Source organism: Dreissena polymorpha, chromosome 4, assembly GCF_020536995.1.
Source record: "Dreissena polymorpha isolate Duluth1 chromosome 4, UMN_Dpol_1.0, whole genome shotgun sequence".
Taxonomy (NCBI): Eukaryota; Metazoa; Mollusca; class Bivalvia; order Myida; family Dreissenidae; genus Dreissena; species Dreissena polymorpha.
In genome coordinates, this window is record NC_068358.1 from 17,237,163 (window position 1) to 17,258,517 (window position 21,355).

At 34.9% G+C, this 21,355-nt stretch overlaps 1 protein-coding gene across 1 annotated transcript in view; it reads left to right on the forward strand.

Moving 5' to 3' along the window:
• The window catches only part of LOC127875996 (glycine receptor subunit alpha-2-like), a 63,683-nt gene extending 42,663 nt beyond the window's left edge, over positions 1 to 21,020 (forward strand). The window contains exons 3-11 of the mRNA XM_052420811.1: positions 2,075 to 2,142; positions 3,724 to 3,840; positions 6,053 to 6,162; positions 6,869 to 6,951; positions 7,635 to 7,787; positions 13,656 to 13,885; positions 14,202 to 14,330; positions 19,846 to 19,872; positions 20,358 to 21,020. Of these exons, the coding sequence (XP_052276771.1) occupies positions 2,075 to 2,142; positions 3,724 to 3,840; positions 6,053 to 6,162; positions 6,869 to 6,951; positions 7,635 to 7,787; positions 13,656 to 13,885; positions 14,202 to 14,330; positions 19,846 to 19,872; positions 20,358 to 20,516 (1,076 nt within the window). The 3' untranslated portion in view covers positions 20,517 to 21,020. The remainder of the gene's footprint in view (positions 1 to 2,074; positions 2,143 to 3,723; positions 3,841 to 6,052; positions 6,163 to 6,868; positions 6,952 to 7,634; positions 7,788 to 13,655; positions 13,886 to 14,201; positions 14,331 to 19,845; positions 19,873 to 20,357) is intronic.
• Positions 21,021 to 21,355: the final 335 nt, after the last annotated feature.

Below are 21,355 nucleotides of genomic sequence, written 5' to 3' on the forward strand. Positions count from 1 at the left end.
CATATTACCTTAGACTATCGGTTAAATTGGCGTTGCGGTCGTTCTTTAAACTATTAAAAGGTGTCTTTAACTAACCGTTTTTTACTTTTATGTAATACACAATAGCAATCGAAACTTCCTTCTAGAAGACCTTGTATGTACGAGTTATTGTAATTGGTAAGGCTTACATAACAAACCCCGTGCAACCGTATTACGTGAAAATGAAGACAAATACATATATTTATTTGTAAATCATCAAGTAAAACGCTAATAATTAAACAATAATTGTATTTATTTCAAAGTGAAATTGATTTTATATTACTCAGCTCGAAGCAATGGCATTTGGTTTGCTTGTCATACATTTATCCACTGCACCATCACAGTTAGCGGTAACTCTTATACAGGGTGCAGATTCACGTGACTTTTTGGGTTTCGACTTTTTAACTTAAAGAGATTTAACACGACAGTGCGCGGTGCTTTATTTCAAATAACTTTTTTAAACAACTTTTCTCAAGAATTTCAACTAGTGCAAATAAGATAGATGTGTATGCTGCTTAATATGGCAATGTGAAATACATCAGAGTTACTTTATTAAATAAGCATGTGTTCTTGTTCGAAATTTTCATTTTCACTGCATCCGTTGTACACGGTTAATGGACGGTTATGTTTCACGCAACGTTAAATTTGGACACCGATTTCCGACGATTTCAAGGATTTATTCTTATACATTTAGATATCGACACAAACTGCAAAACAAACTGCCTTTTATGCACTATATATGTTTGCAAATGTATTTCAATAACTTGAGATAGTTGCAAAAATAAAGTTCTTAACGGTGTGATTACATTCTGTCCAGCCCGTGTGTAAACCTATGAACATTCTGTTGATTCTGCACCCTGCATACCGCGTGTAATATGTATCGCATTCTCGGTAGCGAATACTTTTATTGAGCCTTGTTCTGAGAAAACTGGGCTAAATGCATGTGCGAAAAGTGTCGTCCCAGATTAGCCTGTGAAGTCCGCACAGGCTAGTCAGGGATGGCACTTTCCGCTTAAACTAGATTTTCGGTAAAAAGGGACTTCCTTTAAACAAAAATACCATTAAAGCGGAAAGTGTTGTCCCTGATTATCCTGTGCGGACTGCACAGGCTAATCTGGGACGACACTTTACGCACATGCATTATGTCCAGTTTTTCTCAGAACGCGACTCAATAGATTCCTTTGTTTGTTTTTCTCGTTTCCCTACTGACAACGTCGAAAGAATTGCACACAAATGAGAGCCAAGTTAGATATATCGTACAATTTATCATTTGCGATTACATTTTATTGACATCGGGGTGAATACATTTGTGTTTCTAGTGATACAATTTCGAAACGTTTAGAATTAGCATTTTTTGTCAAGCTGACATGAGGCGATGATTAATGTTTTGAAACACTGTTCAATTTATATTTTGTTTCGTGATATATAGTATATTAGAGTTTTACTTTAAACTAAGACTTGACATCCGTTCTGAATCCAATGTTTTCCATAAATATTTTATACTGTTATCATGTGTATTTGAATAAATCACAAATGGATTGCTCTTATTTTTAGTTCATGTTCAACTCGGTCACAAAGTATTTCTTAGTCCGTAATTTAATAATATATGTCAATGACGCGTACGCATCAACAATATAAACTAGTCGATCTTACTGAAATATTAAGTTAATTGCCTTTCCGTCCACACAACTATATTATTTAGCATAGACCTTTCAAAACAAACGAACGTCTCCCTTCAATAACAATTTACGTCAATATTTTCTAAATACCATATCTGCACTTGTTCCGCAATATTATGAACGTTTTTTTTTATTGCAGTCTGTTCTGAGTAAAAGGTCGTCCCAGATAAGCCTGTGTAGTTAGCACAGTCTAATCAGGCACGTCTCTTTCCGCTTAAACGAGATTTTCGCAAAAAAAGGGAGTTCTCTTAAAACGAATAATACCATAACAGCGAAAAGTGTCGTTCCTGATTAGCCTATGCGGACTGCACAGGCTTATCTCAGACGTCACTTAACGCACATGCATTAAGCCGCGAGGCTCATTTTGTACTTTTCAGACTCACATACATTGGTGCAGATCAAGATTCTCATACAGAATATTTACTCGGTCACAGAAACATCCATGGTGAGTATAGCTGTATCTGGTCAACAGTTCTTGAGATGAAACAAACATGCATTTCAATGGACTTTACACTACACCTGCTAACATCATAATACGCAAATAAAACCTGAATATATTTTGTAGTTATTTGCAGTAACCAATTACAAAGTTATACTGAATACCAGCGTCCTCTTACAAATAAAACCGGCTGCAACATATATCCATAAAAATGGTTTATTTGGCATGGCCTATTAGCATCACAACCCTTGAAATAATCGCTATACATATGATTAAGAACAAAAAACAGTGATGTCTAGAAAAGGTGTTCTTCACAATCAAAAACTATGGCGATCTCCGTTGAAAATAAAATACTACCACGATTGTCGTCGTTGCTTTAAGATACAGTTAAGCCAATTGGCCTTATACCGTTAAATTAAAAGTGGATTTTACTGCAAACATTTAATTATCAATAATGCAATATTACTGTTGTGGGATATGCCCACGATTTACTATTTCACCAAAGACTGTATTCGGGTCATATATGTCTTTTAATGTTTTGGATATCGCAGTGTATATAACATTAAGTTAGCCTCCTCTTAAATATCATATGCTTCTCAATTTCTTTCTTAAATTTAAATCAGAAACCATTTGTCATACAGGTATGCATTGTTTACGAAAAAAACTCAATACCTTACATATGTGAGTATAATTTAATGATGTGGATAATGTATTAGAAATTAAAAAACTAATTTACTACAAAAAATGATTAAAATTACAAAAAAAATTTAAACAAGTCTTTCGAATGCAATTTAAATTATTACAGCACTGTGATAAAGTAGCATACTTTTTATGAAGATGTGCCAAATTTCAGCTTCAGCAACTATATGATGCAAACGGATGTAATAATGCACCCAACCAATAAAGTAGCCCCCTGTTCATCGATTTGTATCAAACCGTGTAAAGCTCAAATACAAATGTGGTAAAAATGTGGTTATTGACATTGCATCTTGAAAGATGATATTATCCTGTAAAATTGTTCAAAGATTAAGACAGTAGCGATTATTTATTTGGAATTTGCGTCATAAACACATGTTTATTTCAACACTTTGTAAATATTACAATTTAATTGCTTTCTTTCTGTAGGATTTGTTTATGTTCTCTTAATTCGTTATTTGCCTCATATAAAAATAAATGTTCGTGAGCAGAAAACTTTGTTGAAGATTTCAGTAGAGTATTCCAGTCTGAAGTCAACATGAACATTTGAAGTAATTAGTCTTTTTTCAGGAGCATCTTACCTATTGAATTATGGTTTAGTCTGGGTCAATAACTTTGGCGTACACTAGCTTAAAAAGTATAGAGGGAAAGCAAGCATTGACATTAAAGAATAAATGTATATATTTAATCCAATATACAATATCTTGAAGAGAAATGAATTTGAAAGGAAATTGTATTACTCTAACGGCAAGTACAACCTAAAATTTTAACTTTCGCATACAAAGCCAGCATAAGCAGCACCTTACTGTTGTCTTTCCTGATGCATTGCTGTCGCTGTGAGGGGTTATGCTATGCGTGAATATTTATGTTAGTTTTCTTTGATTACCAAAGGACTATTCGCTCGACATATTCCTCCGCCAGAAGTGGACGGATCCTCGACTACAGTATGGCCACCTGTACCAGAAAGAGCACCTTGAACTAGACAGCAAAATGATGGACAAAGTCTGGGTAAGTTGATATGACGACTCGCAATGAATTACATAAGGCCTCTTGAATATGTTATATATTCCGTTGTATAGTTTGAATAAACGAGTGTTGTACTTCAAAGAAAAGCAAAGTAAAGATGTAAAATACTATTTACATTTCATGCCGCTAACTCTTTGTAAAAGCGACGTCACTTTGATTCAATGCAACTTCGAATGACCAATCAAATGTTCCATTACTATTTATAATCATTGCTAAAAACTGAAGATTCTTAATAAAACTTCGTTTGAATGTTTATTTTATCATATCTTGGTATGATTCGATTCCGGGTCGCCTTCATTCAAATACTTGGTCATCAGGTCAGATCTAATAAAAGCATTGTTATCACTATACAGGCCAATCTTGTAGCTGGTCAGAATGTTTATCTTATAGAGAATAATAGGTTGGTGACGTGGATGGAGAATGGTTATCTGGCAAGTCGGAGGAAGTTATCGGGTGGGCCGAAGGCGAACCCGATAAGATCCTCCGACGAGCAAGATTACCATTCTCCATTAACGTCACCAACCTATTATGCTATTTATCCTGTCACATTCGTTGAAATGTTTCTAAAATATCTAGTTTTCGAGTATTTCGTGTTTAAATATTTAATATGGGAAAAAACACCTGCGAACAAAAGCATTGTTACGTCACGTCATGCAAAACGCTTAGGCTAGCTTCCATCTTGTTAAACAACACAGAAATCGAGTCAATCGTTATTAAAGGGGCCTTTTCACAGATTTTGGCATTTTTTTAACTTATTCATTAAATGCTTTATATCGATATATTGGATCGTAAAAGCTCCAGTAAAAAATCAAGAATAAAATTAAAAAAAGGAAAAGAACATTGCCCGAACCAGGTTTCGAACCAGTGACCCCTGGAGTCCTGCCAGAGTCCTGAAGTAAAAACGCTTTTGCCTACTGAGCTATTCCGCCGAGTACACATGCTGAACGTATTTTATACCTTATATAAGCAATCTTCGTAGTTTCACAAAATTTAACGACAAAAACAGAACTCTCCAAATTATTCAATCGTTTCGCGTTGCAACGCTTTATAATTTTTAGGTTTTAAAATCGTCAAAAGATGCATATACTGGCTCTATTAGACCATGGTAAATGTTCAGTATTACTGTTTCCTCACAAATATCATAACTAAAACGAAAATTTGCGAATCTGTAACAACTTTTTTCAATTTTGTCAATTTACCAAAGCGTGAAAAAATCCCTTTAAGTCAATACACAAAGACGAAATTATGCTGTTAAAATAATAATGTTTAAACAAACAGTGCTTTACATGTATTTTGTTGTTGTTTTTTAAATTGAAAACAAGTATATTTTATCAATATAAAATAGTACAGGCGTGCGCATGCGCGGAGAGCAACTGACGAATATTCGAGATCACGTAGTCATCTAGCCTAATATCTTTTGGGATATTAGGTTACCTGGTTATCGGGCTGATTTAAAGGCATGTAACAGGATAAAATAATTTTATACCGTCTTTGATTCAGGATCTAGTGCGTCTTAATAGTTGTTCACCAGGGGAAATTTAAGAATAACCAGTTTGCCAATTTAGAGACCACATGTATGACTAAATCTTTACAAAACTTGGTCAGAATGTTGATTTTGATCTAGGCTGGTAACCATGTGGGTCACGCGCGTTAAAAACAACTAGGTCACGGGGGTCAAATCTTAAATAAAAACAAATTGTTACGACTCTAGAGGCGACATTTATGACTCAATCTGAATGAAACTTGGTTACAATATTTATGTTAACAATATATAGGTCGAGCTCGGATGTAGGCTTCGTTCATCCAAAAACTAGGTCACAGTGTCAAATCTTGGGAAAATCTTTCTCAACTCAAGATGCCACATTTATATCTAAGTAATGATGAGACTTTGTAAAACTTTGGTTTTTCTGTATAAGATATCGACGCTGAGTTGACATCTGTACCACGTGTATTAAAGAACTAGGTCGTCAAGTCAAAACTAAGAAAATACACTGTTACCACTATATATGAATCTTGTATGACTTAATCTTTATGAAACATGATCAGAAAGTTTATCTTGCCAATATCGAGAGCAAGTTTGAATCCGGGCCACATAGAGTCAAAAGCTAGGTCACCAATTGGAGTCTTCGCAAATTTATGTGTCTTAAACGCATGTGATTTATGGCTATCATTGTCCGCGCGTTGTGTTATTTAGGTACCGGACACGTTCTTTCCGAACGAAAAGAAGGCGAGCGTTCATACGGTCACCGTACCCAACAAGATGATGCATGTCTATAAAAACGGCACCGTGTTATATAGCATAAGGTAAGACTGTATTAAAGAACCACGAATAAAAAATAACAACATAAACAAGAGGGGTAAATGCCATAATTCGCTTACCGGAAAAAAGGAAGAAACTGGACTGTTTTGAGAAGCTTCGGTGATGTTTATGTAATAAATGCGGCTTCTTATTTGGCTTTGTACCCCAAACTCGGGACATATGTCATTATAACACAATAAAATGCTCTAATCAAGAGTCATGCTCATTGGTAAAATGTGACGTTTTGTGTGTCAGTGAAGAAATGACAGGATAATTGCCAATATGTTTCATTTTCAAACTTTACACCATAGTTGCTTCTATAGTGTTTCACTATAGTCATATTTGAAAACATTTTTAAGCAAACCGGACTCTGCCGCGATATCATTAGAGCAAATGTTCACAAATTTTGGACCAAAATATGACTTTCAGAGTGTTAACAAGCTTCCGCTATATTCGTTTAAAAGTGTGTATCATTCAATGAATTATATAAATATACATGGTTAAATTTCACATTGCATTTAAGTAAAGTTTCATTTATATCGCGTAGCTTATTACTGTAATATGCCAAACAAAAAGTCAACGCGCTATCCAGAAAGTTTGTAGACGTTTGTTGACATGAAATAAAAATCAAACATACACATACATACATATGCATTTTATAAAGGTTCTTTTTTGTTGATAAACGTGTGAACACTTAATTGCTTTACCAAGGTTGTCGCTGACACTAAGTTGCTCTATGCAGCTACATAAGTATCCCATGGACGTCCAAAGATGTCCGATCATTCTATCCAGCTGTAAGTACATTTTTTTAAGTACATTGAATGTAGATGTCGGGTTTGGTATGGTAATGCGCTTCGAATATCCATGGGATTAACAAGATTCCCTGGAGCTGTAATGACAATGTCATTTAACAGAAATATGTAATCATTATATTTCTAATTTGTAATGACAAATGGACTGTCAATGATTGGGTTTGAGATTGCAAATAGCTCAAAAGAACCGCAAACAGGCAATCGAATAATGTGGAGTGCATTCTTACTGGCTCGTCACATGTGGGGACTTGGGATTTGGTGAAATCCATAGTACATTGTAGTATAAAGTCATATTCCTGTTTACACTATGAAACTCTAAAACTGTATAACATTATGAACTGATAAATTTGGTTTGTTTTGGCTGTGAGTACTTGTTTGTTGTTTTATTTCTATATCGCATATTGCGATAGTGAAGAGTGGGATAACGTACAATTACGTACATAACAATGTTTGAATCTTTCTATTAATTAATAAAAATACCAGTACTTTTCTCACTGACAATTCAAATATTTTATTAAATATAATACTTAAATTGTTCAATGTGTCAGTGGGACACACTAGTGCCCCTTTGCAAATATATTATAGAGCTGTATATGAACACAATACATCTTTCTTAAAAGATGACATTTATTATAAACTTACCAACATATGAGTATAAATCTTAGACGCTTACACGACGGAAAACGTCATGTATGAGTGGGAAGGAGCGAATCCGCTGAAGCTAAACTATGTAGAGATGCCGCAGTTTGACGCCTCCATCGACGCTGAACTGTTGAAGGACTGTAAGAACTACGGAGAAAGCACGAGGCCTGTTGACTGTAACTATCTATTTGTTGTTATTTTTCTGTAATTTCTCACATAACACACATTATGGGTTGTTTTTTTGTTTCTTAAGGTAGCGCACCTCTAATGATTTCCCGCGATTTCTTCGAAGGTTGAAGAGCCTACTATTAGGTGCCGTAGCCTAGTGGTTAAGGCGATAGACTAGAAATCTTTTGGGATATTCCCGCGCAGGTTCGAATCCTGCCGACGACGTATACTTTTTTGCGACGCGTTTTATTTATTTTCTAACGCAAGTTGATTTAATATGGCATATAAGCTATATTTATTGTTAAATATGTTGCAATTTGTATGCACATTCTTCAATTATTAAAATTAAAACAACGTTATGGCGAAATTGGGTGATTTACTGTTGAAAATACGAACCATGCATGTTTATTTTTAGTTCAAAAAGTAAACGGTAAATCTGTCTAGTTCTTGGTATTTTTGCTGTATATAGTGTTTCTATAAAAACTAAGTTTAAAATATGACTTAAATGATACTATTTTGAATTTTATGACACTTTGTTTTTAACCGACCCAATTTTTACTCGGCTGAAATCACTTACATTTCATGGCGCTCTTCCATAGATAAAAATTTGTAAAAAATAAATGTCTGTAAAAGAATACTTATTTCATCTTGTTTAAACTTAAAACACCTTTACAGCATCTGTACACACCAACTGCATGCCCATATCTGGAAATTTGAATGAATTATGGAACTTTTATATACCCCAGGGGTGAAAATAAACTGGACAAAAGCCGAGCGTGGGGTGGTTTTGAAAAAATCGGTATATTTTTTTAAAAAGCATGGAAAGCCTACCTACAAATTTGCATGTAGTTCAGTGAAATGATGCTGATTAAGAAAATAATTAATTAGATTATATTTGGATATGTGCCCATTAGAGGTGCGCTACCTTAAAACATACATCGTAGTAAACTGAAATGTGTTTTTTCAACAGGTGTCCCTTGTGATAATCAACCACACTTGATTGAACTAAGCTATATTTCTGCTTTGCCCGATTAAAGCTCTCATGCGCAGAACTAGTACGTAATTTTGGTGCTTTTGCAAAGCGTCATTTAAAGTTTATCTTATTTTCGTGCAATTTCTGCAATGTCTTTTGTTTGTTTCCAAATTGAGAGCAAAGTTATGCATGCGTAAATACATTTCTTTTTTATTTTATTTGACATGTAGATTGTTTGATTTCAATTACCCCGACCAAGCTACAATCATATATATATCATGTATATGTTAGAAAGATAAGGCAATACACCTTCGAAAAAAAACATTTAGAGAGATCTCAAAGTAACATAAATACATGTACTCAAAATCACCGAATATTTCGCAAAATAGTTCGTAAAATAAAGTTAACCCATAAAAAATCAGTACTCTTTGAAGAAATTGTCAAAATTTCGACGCTATATGTGGTATGTTAACATGGATTAAACGAGATACAAAATGCTCGTTTTCAATTTTTGTGCGACAATATATTCCATGTTAATTTCCCGCTACGATATCCGAACATATGCGAGCGAACGCGAGACTGGCTTTAGACAGCGCCGGAAGAACGACGTATTCATGAGAGCTACGTCGTGCTTCCGAAGCAACTAGGAACCAATCTCGCGTTTGCTTGTGACTGTTCGGATATCGTAACCGGAAATTAACATGGACTATAGTTAGCAAATATGTTCATAATTTCAACACGGCATTTAAAGTCGAAAATAAAAATTACGATAAACTGTGTTTGCGATTTGTTTTATTCTTATTCTTCCTATTCTTATTGTTCATATTTTATTCGTTTTTATCCCCACGCTTTTTGAAAAAAAGATGGGGATATTGTGGTTATCTCCGCCGTCCGTCCGTCCGTCTGTCTGTCCGTCCGTCCTGGCCACTATCTCCTCCTACACTAAAAGCACTAGAACCTTGAAACTTACACACATGGTAGCTATGAGCATATGTGCGACCCTGCACTATTTGGAAATTTGATCTGACCCGTGGGTCAAAAGTTATAGCGGTTGGGGTGGGGCCGCGTCAGAAATTATCACTCATTTTTTTAGGTTATTTTACATTTACTTCTTTATTTCTACACCGATTCACTTCAAATTGATACTGGACCTCTCTTATGACAATACGGTCAATCTCAACCATGCATGGCCCCATTCCCAACCCTGGGGCGCCCCGCCCACATAGGCCACACCCACCAAAAATTTCCATTTACTATAATTTTTTCATTTCTACACGGATTCACTTCAAATTGATACTGAACTTTTGTTATGACATTAGGGTCAATCTCAACTATGCATGGCCCCAATCCCAACCCTGGGGCGCCCGCCCACATAGGCCACACCCACCAAAAAATTCCATTTACTATATTTTTTTCATTTCTACACGGATTCACTTCAAATTGATACTGAACTTCTCTTATGACATTAGGGTCAATCTCAACTATGCATGGCCCCATAACCAACCCTGGGGCCCCGCCCACATAGACCACACCCACCCAAAATTGCCTTTACTATAATTTCTTAATTTCCACACCGATTCACTTCAAATTGATATTGAACTTCTCTTATGACAATACAGTCAATCTCAACTATGCATGGCCCCATTACCAACCCTGGGGCGCCCCGCCCACATAGACCACACCCACCCAAAATTGCCTTTTACTATAATTTCTTTATTTCTACACCGATTCACTTCAAATTGATACTGAACCTCTCTTATGACAATACGGTCAATCTCAACTATGCATGGCACAATTACCAACCCTGGGGCGCCCTGCCCACATATGTCACACCCACCCAAAATTGCCTTTTACTATAACTTCTTCATTTCTACACCAATTCACTTCTAATTGATGATGAACTTCTCTTATGACAATACGGTCAATCTCAGCTATGCATGGCCCCATTACCAACCCTGGGGCACACCTAGGTCAAACATTCGGCGTGGGGATACGCGTCGGCCTCTGCCGCGCCATTTCTAGTTGTATATGAAATAGAATAAATTGCTTATATTTTCAGCTTAACGCAAGGTTTTATAATTATTACATAATTACAGTTGAATTCAATAGGATCTGTAAACATTGCAATTCAGAGAATATGGTGTTCAAAATATGTTCAAAGTATTCAGGTGGGATGATCTTCATAACCAATTCATGAACAAACCTACATCCAAACTTTTCGGAATAAATGTTCGGTATGTGTTTGACAATTAAAGGGGCCTTTTCAAAGATTTTGGCATGTTTTGAAGTTTGTCATAAAATGCTGTATATTGATAAATGTTAATATTCGATATAAAAAGCTCCAGTAAAAAATCAAGAATAAAATTAAAAAAAGAAAAAAGGTAACCCTCAGCAGGGCTCGAACCACTGACCCCTGGAGTCCTGGAGTAAAAAGTCTGCCGCTTAGACCACTCGGCCATCCTTCCGGATAAATTGACAAGTGTATTTCATACTTCATATAACCAATCCTCGTAGTTTCACAAAATATAACGACAACAACAGAACTCTCCAAATTATTTAATCGTTTCGCGTAGCAACGCTTTATAATTTTCGTTTTTTTTAATCGTCAAAAGATGCATATAATGGCTATTTTAGAGCATGGTAAATGTTCAGTATTTTACTGTTTCCTCACAAATATCATAACTCAAACGAAAATTTGCGAATCTGAAACAACTTTTCTCAATTTTGTCAATTTACTTAAACGTGAAAAGGCAAAGGCCCCTTTAAGCGAGTGTATTATGGAATTTATAATTAAATTGATGAAAACGATGCAAATTAATATCGATAAGAAACAGAAAAAATAACATGTTGCGCATATTAGGGTATTGAATTGCGACCGTGGAGCTTATTTTGCAAAGAACCCCCCCCCCCCTTATTATGTACAACGGAGTAACCTGTCTATAAATACCCTTTAAAGAGGACAGTATGAAATATGGTCTATATTCAATGCAGACCAGAATGATTATAATACTAGCTGTCAAAGGTCTTGCACATGACTCATCGTACTGGCATTTCCGAAAGGTTAGACATGCGCAAAGAAATTTCTGATTTGTTTTGTAGAAGATATGCAATTATTTATATCATTTTCGCTTATGACCGAGCCATATAAGATTAAACTATACGAGTTTTTAAGGAAGGCTCTATTAATATATTATAAACGTTGTGATTCAAATTCGTTGCTTTTAAAATAACAAACGATTCTTGTCGGCGTGTTGTTGTTGTTTTTAAGCATATGAATACATGGGGCAAAATTATTAAGCCTAGAAACCACTCAAACAAAGTAGTACCAAAAAGGCTGTCTTTATTATTACATATATACCTTTAATTTTATGCCTTTACATATAATACTATTTATATTAAACTTTGTTTAAATCATATGTATCATTCTCCTTACCATTAATACTTACTTTAAAACGTGCATGTAACCTGTCCGTCAGTACCGGTTTGCGCACCTGTAACCACGTGGTTCTAAGTTAAGGTTGTTTATGCCTCTTTAAACTAAGTTCATGTATTCAACATTTAACTAATTCTTATTACAAACATGTTCTTTAATTTACGATCAAATGCACGCATAATTCAAGTATGATTTTCGTCAAAGCAAAATCACCGTTTGTCAATCTTGAAGCATGAAGTTAAATTATGTTTCACCTTTAAGCTCAACGTGCTTATGGTGGCTTTTGCAATGGCTATTTGTCCGTCGTTCGTCTATAGTAGTACTTTGTCAATATTGATCTTGATAACAATCTAAAAGGCAACATTTTAGAAGTCGCGTTTAAGTAACACTCTATAGGTCACTTCTGCTTTTATGATATCAGCTTGGTTTGAAAATGGTTCTCGTACATTTACAAACATGGACACCATGTTTTCCCAATATATGCCGTTATTGTAAGCTTGTAAACACTATACATCACATCTTATGCCCAATCACAATCAGGGCATTTTTCTTGTAATAACTAGGCCGAATTTAAAATGAGCTCCTGTTTTTGAAACCCATGGCCCCCAATGGGAGGTTCATTATGCCTTATGGCTGTGAAGCCTATTTATATCTCTAGAAGTATAATATTCAGTCCAACTTTCATGAAAATTACTGAGATAAACTGTTTTATTTATCTCATTCGAGTTCGAAACTGGTACTGGCCCGATGAAAATCAGTGTCGCCTCGAGGCGGGGCAGTTTTTCTTATATTGCTTAAAAAAGCCATGTACTCCAGAATTGCTTTTAAGCATATTTATCACGAAACTTGCAGAAAAAATCTGGTCTCACGATATCTCAGCAAAGTTGTTTCCCAAGCATGAAACGTGAAAAGAACATTGGTTTTAATAATATATCGACCAGGTACTGAAATGGTACATAAAACTTCGCGAAAGCTGTTCAGGACGGTTCAGATCCTTCGAGTCTCAGGAGAGCGACATAGGGCTTTCTGCTCTTTTGTTATACTTTGATTTTATACGAATGTTCATCGTACCAGGTTTTACAACGCTCCGAGATGTTCTATCATTTATTTGAAATAAAATAAGGACTATAAACACACATAAGAGGGAATGATCCTTCATTTAAAAACTCCCTGATTGTGTCCGTCAGTGTAGCAAACAGTAGTTTATTTCTCGCCATTGTAGTATAGACCGATCGATTGCTTATCAATGGATAACTAAAAAGTATTGAATTGTATAATAACTTTCGTTTTTACAAAAACGATCAAAACGTTAAAACATTTGGTTTGTAATTTATAAAGAACACATTCTAGTTGCGAATCCAGTACCTATTCCAAATTGCGCATGTGGCTTCGCCTCTTTTTCTTTGACCAAGATTATCACCACCAACCGAAATTCCTTGGCGAACGCAAAGGTCACGACCTCTGTTTCAGACGACTTCGCCTGCATCAAGGGCTTCATCAACTTACGCCGGAAGGTCGGCTACTACATCGTGCAGGTGTTCGTTCCCAGCATTCTCATCGTGGTGCTCTCCTGGGTCTCCTTCTGGGTGGACCATGACGCAGTTCCTGCGCGCATTTCCCTCGGCGTCCTCACAGTCCTAACTATGACAACGCAGAGCTCCGGCGCGCGCCAGTCGCTGCCACAGGTCTCCTATGTCAAGGTTAGTTCATATTGAAATGGCGGATGTGGATTAAACATGTTGTGTGACTTCAGTGGATTACAAATAGTGTGTTTTTAAAGTGTTTATGAGCTAATATGCGGCATTTATTCATTCGTACAACTCATTCCTCTTGCACATGTAGGTCTGCTCGATTTTATTATAGATCTCGGCTAAACATACTAGAGAAATGGAAATCATAGTTATGAAATGTATGGGCATAAATACTTTTGAGATTTAATATTAAATTTGTATTAAATTATTTAAACTTAATGTATTCCTTAATGTACACTAAACGTATCCCTTTATTCGTCTTCAGGCTATAGATGTATGGATGTCGACGTGTTTGATGTTTGTGTTTGCGGCGCTTATCGAATATTCGTACGTTAACGTCGTGGCACGGCGACGTCACAAATCAGGCCCGGAGAAGCCGATTGAACTTCAACCGGTAAGCTCAAATTAATAAAAATTAGGCTTTATGCCTGTTTGTCCCATTGCTAATAGCATAACTACGTAGCGGTATTCTGCGTAATAGAATAAATAGCGCAATGGAATGTTCAAATATGTTGTGTATATAGTCTGTTCTACTATTTATTGGACTGTTTAATTGTTAATCTAAATGCGTTAAGTATTGGGTTAACTTCATTCTTCCTGAGTACTGTATTTGTATAATTAAGATAACGTATACATGCTGTTTTTTTAGAATATAGCCTTAATCAGTAATGCAGTTGCATCTCATTGTGTGGTATAACAATGTGTTGTAGCTTTATAATATTCTTTAAATGACACCATTATATTTTTTCTAATTGATATCCTTATATGGATATTATTTCCATCAATTTAACTGACGTAACAACGCGTGTTGTAACTTAATCATATTTTTGTAAATGGCACTTACATGGATATTTACACATTATTTCCATCAATGTAAAGTACTCCGAAATTTATTAAAACGCGAACGATATCTTTAACATCAACGTTCACATACGACCTTTTTGGCTGAAGACACACTTTACTGGAGAATGAAAATAACTAAAAATAGAGGAACTTTCGGAGGAAAATCTGCACCACTCACTCTGAGATAAATCGCGGAAAAGATGTGTCCCCGGGAATGTGTCAATCATCATTTAAAATTCCCTTCAATACGGTGATTGATACGTACTTAGACACAAATGGGAGACATATTTCAATTACTTATGAAGCTCAAAACAATAATATATCACTACTCAATATTTATGCATTAAATAAAAAAAAAACAACAACAACGAAACTTGTTAAAAAATTAATTTAATAAAAATAATAATATAACATAATAATTTCAATTAATTTCAAATGTATTCGTTTCAAAGAATATCATAAATAAACTGAGCACTATGTATTTTAACTTTTTATTGAATAACAAAGCCGAAACAACGCAAAATTTCTATTTGAATAGGTCATAAACAAGATGGGGGGAATTGAAATGCCTGACAATAGTATTAAATAAAAATATTCCTTTTTCTGCAAAAAAGAAAATGGATACAAATACTATTTATGGATGATAATGCAAATTGGAAAAATATTCATAACTTTTCCTTTCTGGAATCAGATTAGAAAATAAGTTTTAATATTTAAAATGAACACCGATTGAATCGATTGAATAAACATCATTACCAACAGTAAAGGAAAAAACAATCTTTCATGAGGCAATATAACTTACAATTTCATCGAAATAGACAATGTCAATACTCGTAGAAAACAAAACAAAAACTAGTTTTATATAAGAACTGAAGTAATTTTGGGAAACCGATGTATCAAAAATAATGACTGATGCCTGATTTTCGAAAACTGAATGAGTTCGAATATAATTTGTATAAATGATTAACTGCTAAGAAAACACATATTATTTCAAAATTAGAAAACAAATATAAAGAAGTTGCCTACTTATATATACTAAAACATCTATTAAGAAAGATTGGACTCTTAAATAATGGATATAAAAGCATCAATTTACGTTTATCTACATCACCACAATTGTGTATGTGGGTACGAACAAAAATTTGGGTACGAAAATTTTGGGTACGAAAACGTTATGCCAAAAAAATTGGAGTACGAAAAAAAATTGGGTACGAAAACAAAATGGGTACGAAAAAAACTCGGAACGAACAAAATTTCGGTACGAGAAAAATTTGGGTACGAAAACAAAATTGTGTACGAAAAAAATTTTGAGTACGAAAATAAATTGGGTACAAAAAAACTGGGAACGAAAACTTTAGAGTGCGAAACAAGATTGGGGGTACGCGGAAGTAGTACCCGTGTGGAACTTGACCCATTCAACGAAACAGGGAGGCGGGTTACATTCTCAATCAAATCTAAAAATAACTTCATTTGGTTTTTTTTCCAGCGTCACAGCGTTTTAAGTGCCACCTGGAAATTTCGTGTACGGCTCCTGTCCCAAACAGCTCCGTCGATAAATTTGTAAGAGGACGGGAACTAAGCTGCCTTTACCTTTATCAATGATAATCAGCAGGGTATGCCGATTGAGAAAATTTAGCTAACTCAATCGAATTGGCACGGTCTTTTACATAGGTTGCCATTGTGAAGATTTTTTTCATGGTATAATAACTTAAACGAGCTGCGAGCCTGCTTCGCTGAAGTAGCATCGTCAAAAATGTAAATACCTTAAAACAATAACAACAAAAACATGTGTTTATTACGCATTAATGCGATAAACCATACACGATTAGCGGACGATAGCATTTTAAGAAAAATTAACCCAGAAATCGGTAAATGACTTTATTAATAATGTTATTCAAAATACTGTAGACTCATTCACACCATTATTCCAGCAAATGGCTTGGAAATGACTTGGAAACTTAAATATTTGCCCTAATGCCTTTGTTGTTCGGAATTAAAACAATCGAACACTTACCATAACAAAGCCCTAATGTACGTCAATTCTGGTACATTCTGGTATATTGTTCAAATAATTTAGGATTTTGCTTTTCTCTTAATTCCCTACGTGACATTGATGTTAATATAATAATAAGCTATTACTCACTATAAACATGTTATATTATCAGAGTGGATATTAAAATAAAATATTAATATAAAATTGACCCAAAATTACAGAAATATTTAAAAAATATATATGTCATAATATAGTATCGATTTCGTAGCTTTTTTCGTGCTTGAGTGGATGTATCACGTGGTAAAAATGTTTTTTAGCTTGAATTAGCTTATATTGGCAAATGTCAATACAGCTTGTTATCATGCATTTGTTTACACTTCCAAACCAATTAGTTATTGTGTATATTTTTTTACTGACAAGTTTTACAGCATCGCAAAAGCCTACAGATGACTTGTTTCGCTTAAAACCCCAACATTTAGATGCATTAGCTGCAAAGTGTTGATTACCACTTACATATCAATGTTGTATGCTTAACGTTATTATTTTGAATAGCTTAGAGAGTAATTGATGGGCAACACATGAAATAACAAATTGTAGTTCAAACTAAACATGCAATGAACTTCCATTACACAGACATTTAATATATTTTTTTAACTAAATTATAATGATATAGTAATAGATATTCTAATACACATTAGCTGCCAAGTGTTGATTACCACTTACATATCAATGCTGTATGCTTAACATTATTATTTTGAATAGCTTAGAGAGAAATTAATGGGCAACACATGAAATAACAAATTGTAGTTCAAACTTAACATGCAATGAACTTCCATTACACAGACATTTAATATAATTTTTTAACTTAATTATAATGAAAAAGTAATTGATATTCTGATGTACTTTTAAAGCTAACAAAATACTTCAAATGAATGAGGTAGAAATTTTTTTTTATTATATACCATACATAACAATGTCAGAAAGAATGTTAGATAATTGTAATTAAGGAATTGTGTTTTTTAACGGATAATCATAAAGTTTGAAAAACCAATATGTAACTAAAGAATGTTTTATTCGGATGTATATGAAATCAATATTCATCAATCTTTATTTAACGGTCAACGTTTGAAACATTGTGTTTGATATTTCACTTATATTCTGTTATATGTGTCTATGTTTGAATACTTTTATGTAAAACATACAATTAGTTGATCAATTATGATGACAACTGTAAAATACGAAAGTGCACATGGATAGAGCAATGGCAAATGACGACATTATGGCTAACATAGGAAAGTGTACACGGGTCATAGACTTTACACGCTGGTAATGCGGACTTCGATTACAGAGAAAAACAAAAGCCATGCGCGAAATATGCGTTCCTTTGTGTATTTCTTTATTTATATCATAAATATTAGTTTTAGAGACACGGAACATGGTGGGGTTGATAACTAGTATATTCTTTGAACTGTGAAGGAGGAAGTTTAAAAACAAATGGTATATATTTGCAAAAATGAAGAAATTTCAGGAGGAGCACACAATAAACTGGATGATCAGTACACATTTCTTTGAAATAAACATACCAAGAAATATAATAATACAGTTTTTGCTATTCCAGCATGCAGAGTAATTACTGTGCTTCAAATACAGAAATTTTGATAGTACTTAATGAAATATCAACGAAGATAGAGCATGTTTCAATAGGTGCTATTCATGATGTTGTAAAAACGTCGGTTCCCGATAAAGGGACGTCGGATTAACGTCGACACAACTTATCTTGCTAGTATGTATAATTAATTCTGTGCTTTAAATACTGCAATTTGATAATATTCAATGAAATATGAAGGAAGTTAGATTACGTTTTAATAAGTGGTATGCATGGTGCTGTAGACACTTTGATCATTCCCGTTAACGGACACGTCGGATAACGGAGACATAACGAATCTGTGTAGTAGACCGGCGAGAGCACCGGTGTAGTACCAAGGAAGCAGGCATCGAGAGTAATGTATATAAGCTTCAACGTTACAATCGATATACATGTATACAAAAATAAAGTGATAGGTCGCGCTAAAAGGGTCCGATTTTAATACCCATGGGGTGTCTTCATTGAATACGCCCTGAAAAACTTAATCATGCTCATTCCAAAGGCATAAGAAAATGAAGCACATTTTCGGTAATTCGTTTTAAATTGACGTCAATAAAAAGATTGTTAAGTGTTGCCTGCTTACGATAGCAGTATTTAACAGAGAATTTTGCATTTCTGGTGCATTAACACGTGTGTGTGATATCTGTTAAAAAGTGTCAGGTAAACGGGAACAGATGTGCCATTGTGATTGAGGTGATCGGCTAAAGAAGTGTCCATGAATTTTTGGCATCGGACTCTTTAAACATTTGAATGTCCTTTAATACGTCAGTAAACTACAAATTTAACATGTTGAAACATTTATAGACGTATTGGTCATTGAATCCGTATAGATGACACGTTCTTCAGCAATGTCTAAACATTTGATTTTGTTGAAATATGTACTGACCATGCACTTCATGGAATTGTATCGTCTTCTTCACAAAATCAATTGTTTTCCCGCGATTTTCTTTCTTCTCACTTCGAAGTGGTTTGTGATTAAACAAGTTCCGTGTCTGAAAATCCAATGAACAGAACATAAATGCGTGGCTTTTGTTGTTCTTTGTTATAAAAGTGCCATCCGGCATCCAAGTATCCGCATACCCGGCATGCTTTACCAATGATTAGATAATTAATGTAACATACGTTAGTGCACATGGATATAGCACTTGAAAAATAACGACTTTATGGGTAACACATAATAAAGCACATTAATTAAGCATCTGACCAATGTCGACAAATGTTCGACCAATTATGATAAAGGTAACATAAAACACAATATACTCGGATTAAACACCTGACAACTGCATATGTAACAAGAGGACAATATATGCTTGTCCATTGGGTGATAAAAACATGAACAATATCTAACAGCATGACATGTATTGTTTTTACATATTTGCTGAGCTTTGATTTAGACATCATGCATGTATTTTGCTTCCTTAATTTCAGTTAACTGGAGACTCGAAATGCTCCACGGTGAGTTGTTAGTTAAGTATCCACTTTAAATGAGGCAGATGGTGGGGTATGCATCGGTTTAACCCATTTATGCTTACTGCGTAGCGTCTAGAAAAAGGGCCTTGGCAAACAGCGAAGACCCAGATGAGACGCCGCATGATGCGGCGTCTCATCAGGGTCTGCGCTGTTTGCTTAAAGGAATTTCTGTAAGAAATATTCTAAATACAGAAATAAATATACTAGACATCCCTTATTTTGGAAATAAATTTATCCAATTTACAATTATGGGAGAGTCCACTAGGCATACATGTGTTACATTATGGCCAGGCCGAGCTCGAATATAACACAACTCGTCCCTGGCACAGCGGACCTGCTAAAAATAATGTAACTAGGTATTTTGAAAGATTCCGAACTTGGTGAAACATAATAGTTTGAAAAACACTCTTCTGTATTATAACCGTTATGCCAGTTTAATCATCATCCAATATAACATGCTATAATTTCAGAACGGTAGCGGACAATGCACCAAGATTCCAGCGAACGATCCTAAGAACGCGAGCAACATCGCTGCCCGTCGCATTGATAAACTTTCCAGGTGGATATTTCCGGTGGCGTTCTTGATTTTCAACGTCATTTTCTGGACGTACTACATGCTATCTAACTGATATATTGGGTTTCCATGAGTGCGTGGGGTACCCAAATTTACCAGTTGCTATTTTCTAATCAGGACTTGTATTGCAAAAGAAATATCGTTAAATACTAGTATTGATTGAAAAATACTGGTATTGACGTATGCTTGTGTGTTGGACTCAAATTTACCAGTTGCAAATTCCCAAATCAGGACTTTTAATGCACAAATATCGTTAAATACCAGTATTTGATTGGTAAATACTGGTAATAACGTACGGTTGCACGATCCAGTAGATGAGCCTCGCTCTGAGAATATGGAACTGAATTCATGCGCGTTAACCCTTTGCATGCTGGGAAATTTGTCATCTGCTAAAATGTCGTCTGCTAAATTTCTAAAATTAGCATTTTCTTCATTTTTTTCAAAGAATACTATCAGAATAGCAAACAGTTTGGATCCTGATGAGACGCCACGTTCTGTGGCGTCTCATCTGGATCCAAACTGTTTGCAAAGGCCTTTAAAATTCGGTTCCAGCGCTTAAAGGGTTAAGTGCCGTCCCAGTTAGCATGTGTGGCGTCTCTGATAAGCACATGCTTAAAAGGGACGACAATTACTGATTTTGAGGTTTATTTCGTTTGAAGAAAGTCTTTTCTTGGCGAAAACACAGTTTAGGCAGGAAAGGATAATCTGGGACGACCCTTTACGTACATGCATTAAACCCCATTTTCCCAGGAAGTTTTTGCAACTGGTCAATACCGGACATTTCGCTTTGTATTGTTGTTGTGAGCAGTCTTAGTATTTAGTTGGTTAGCGTTTATGGTTGTGTTATCGATTATGCATACATCTTTTTTATTGTTTGAACCTTGACCCATGTTT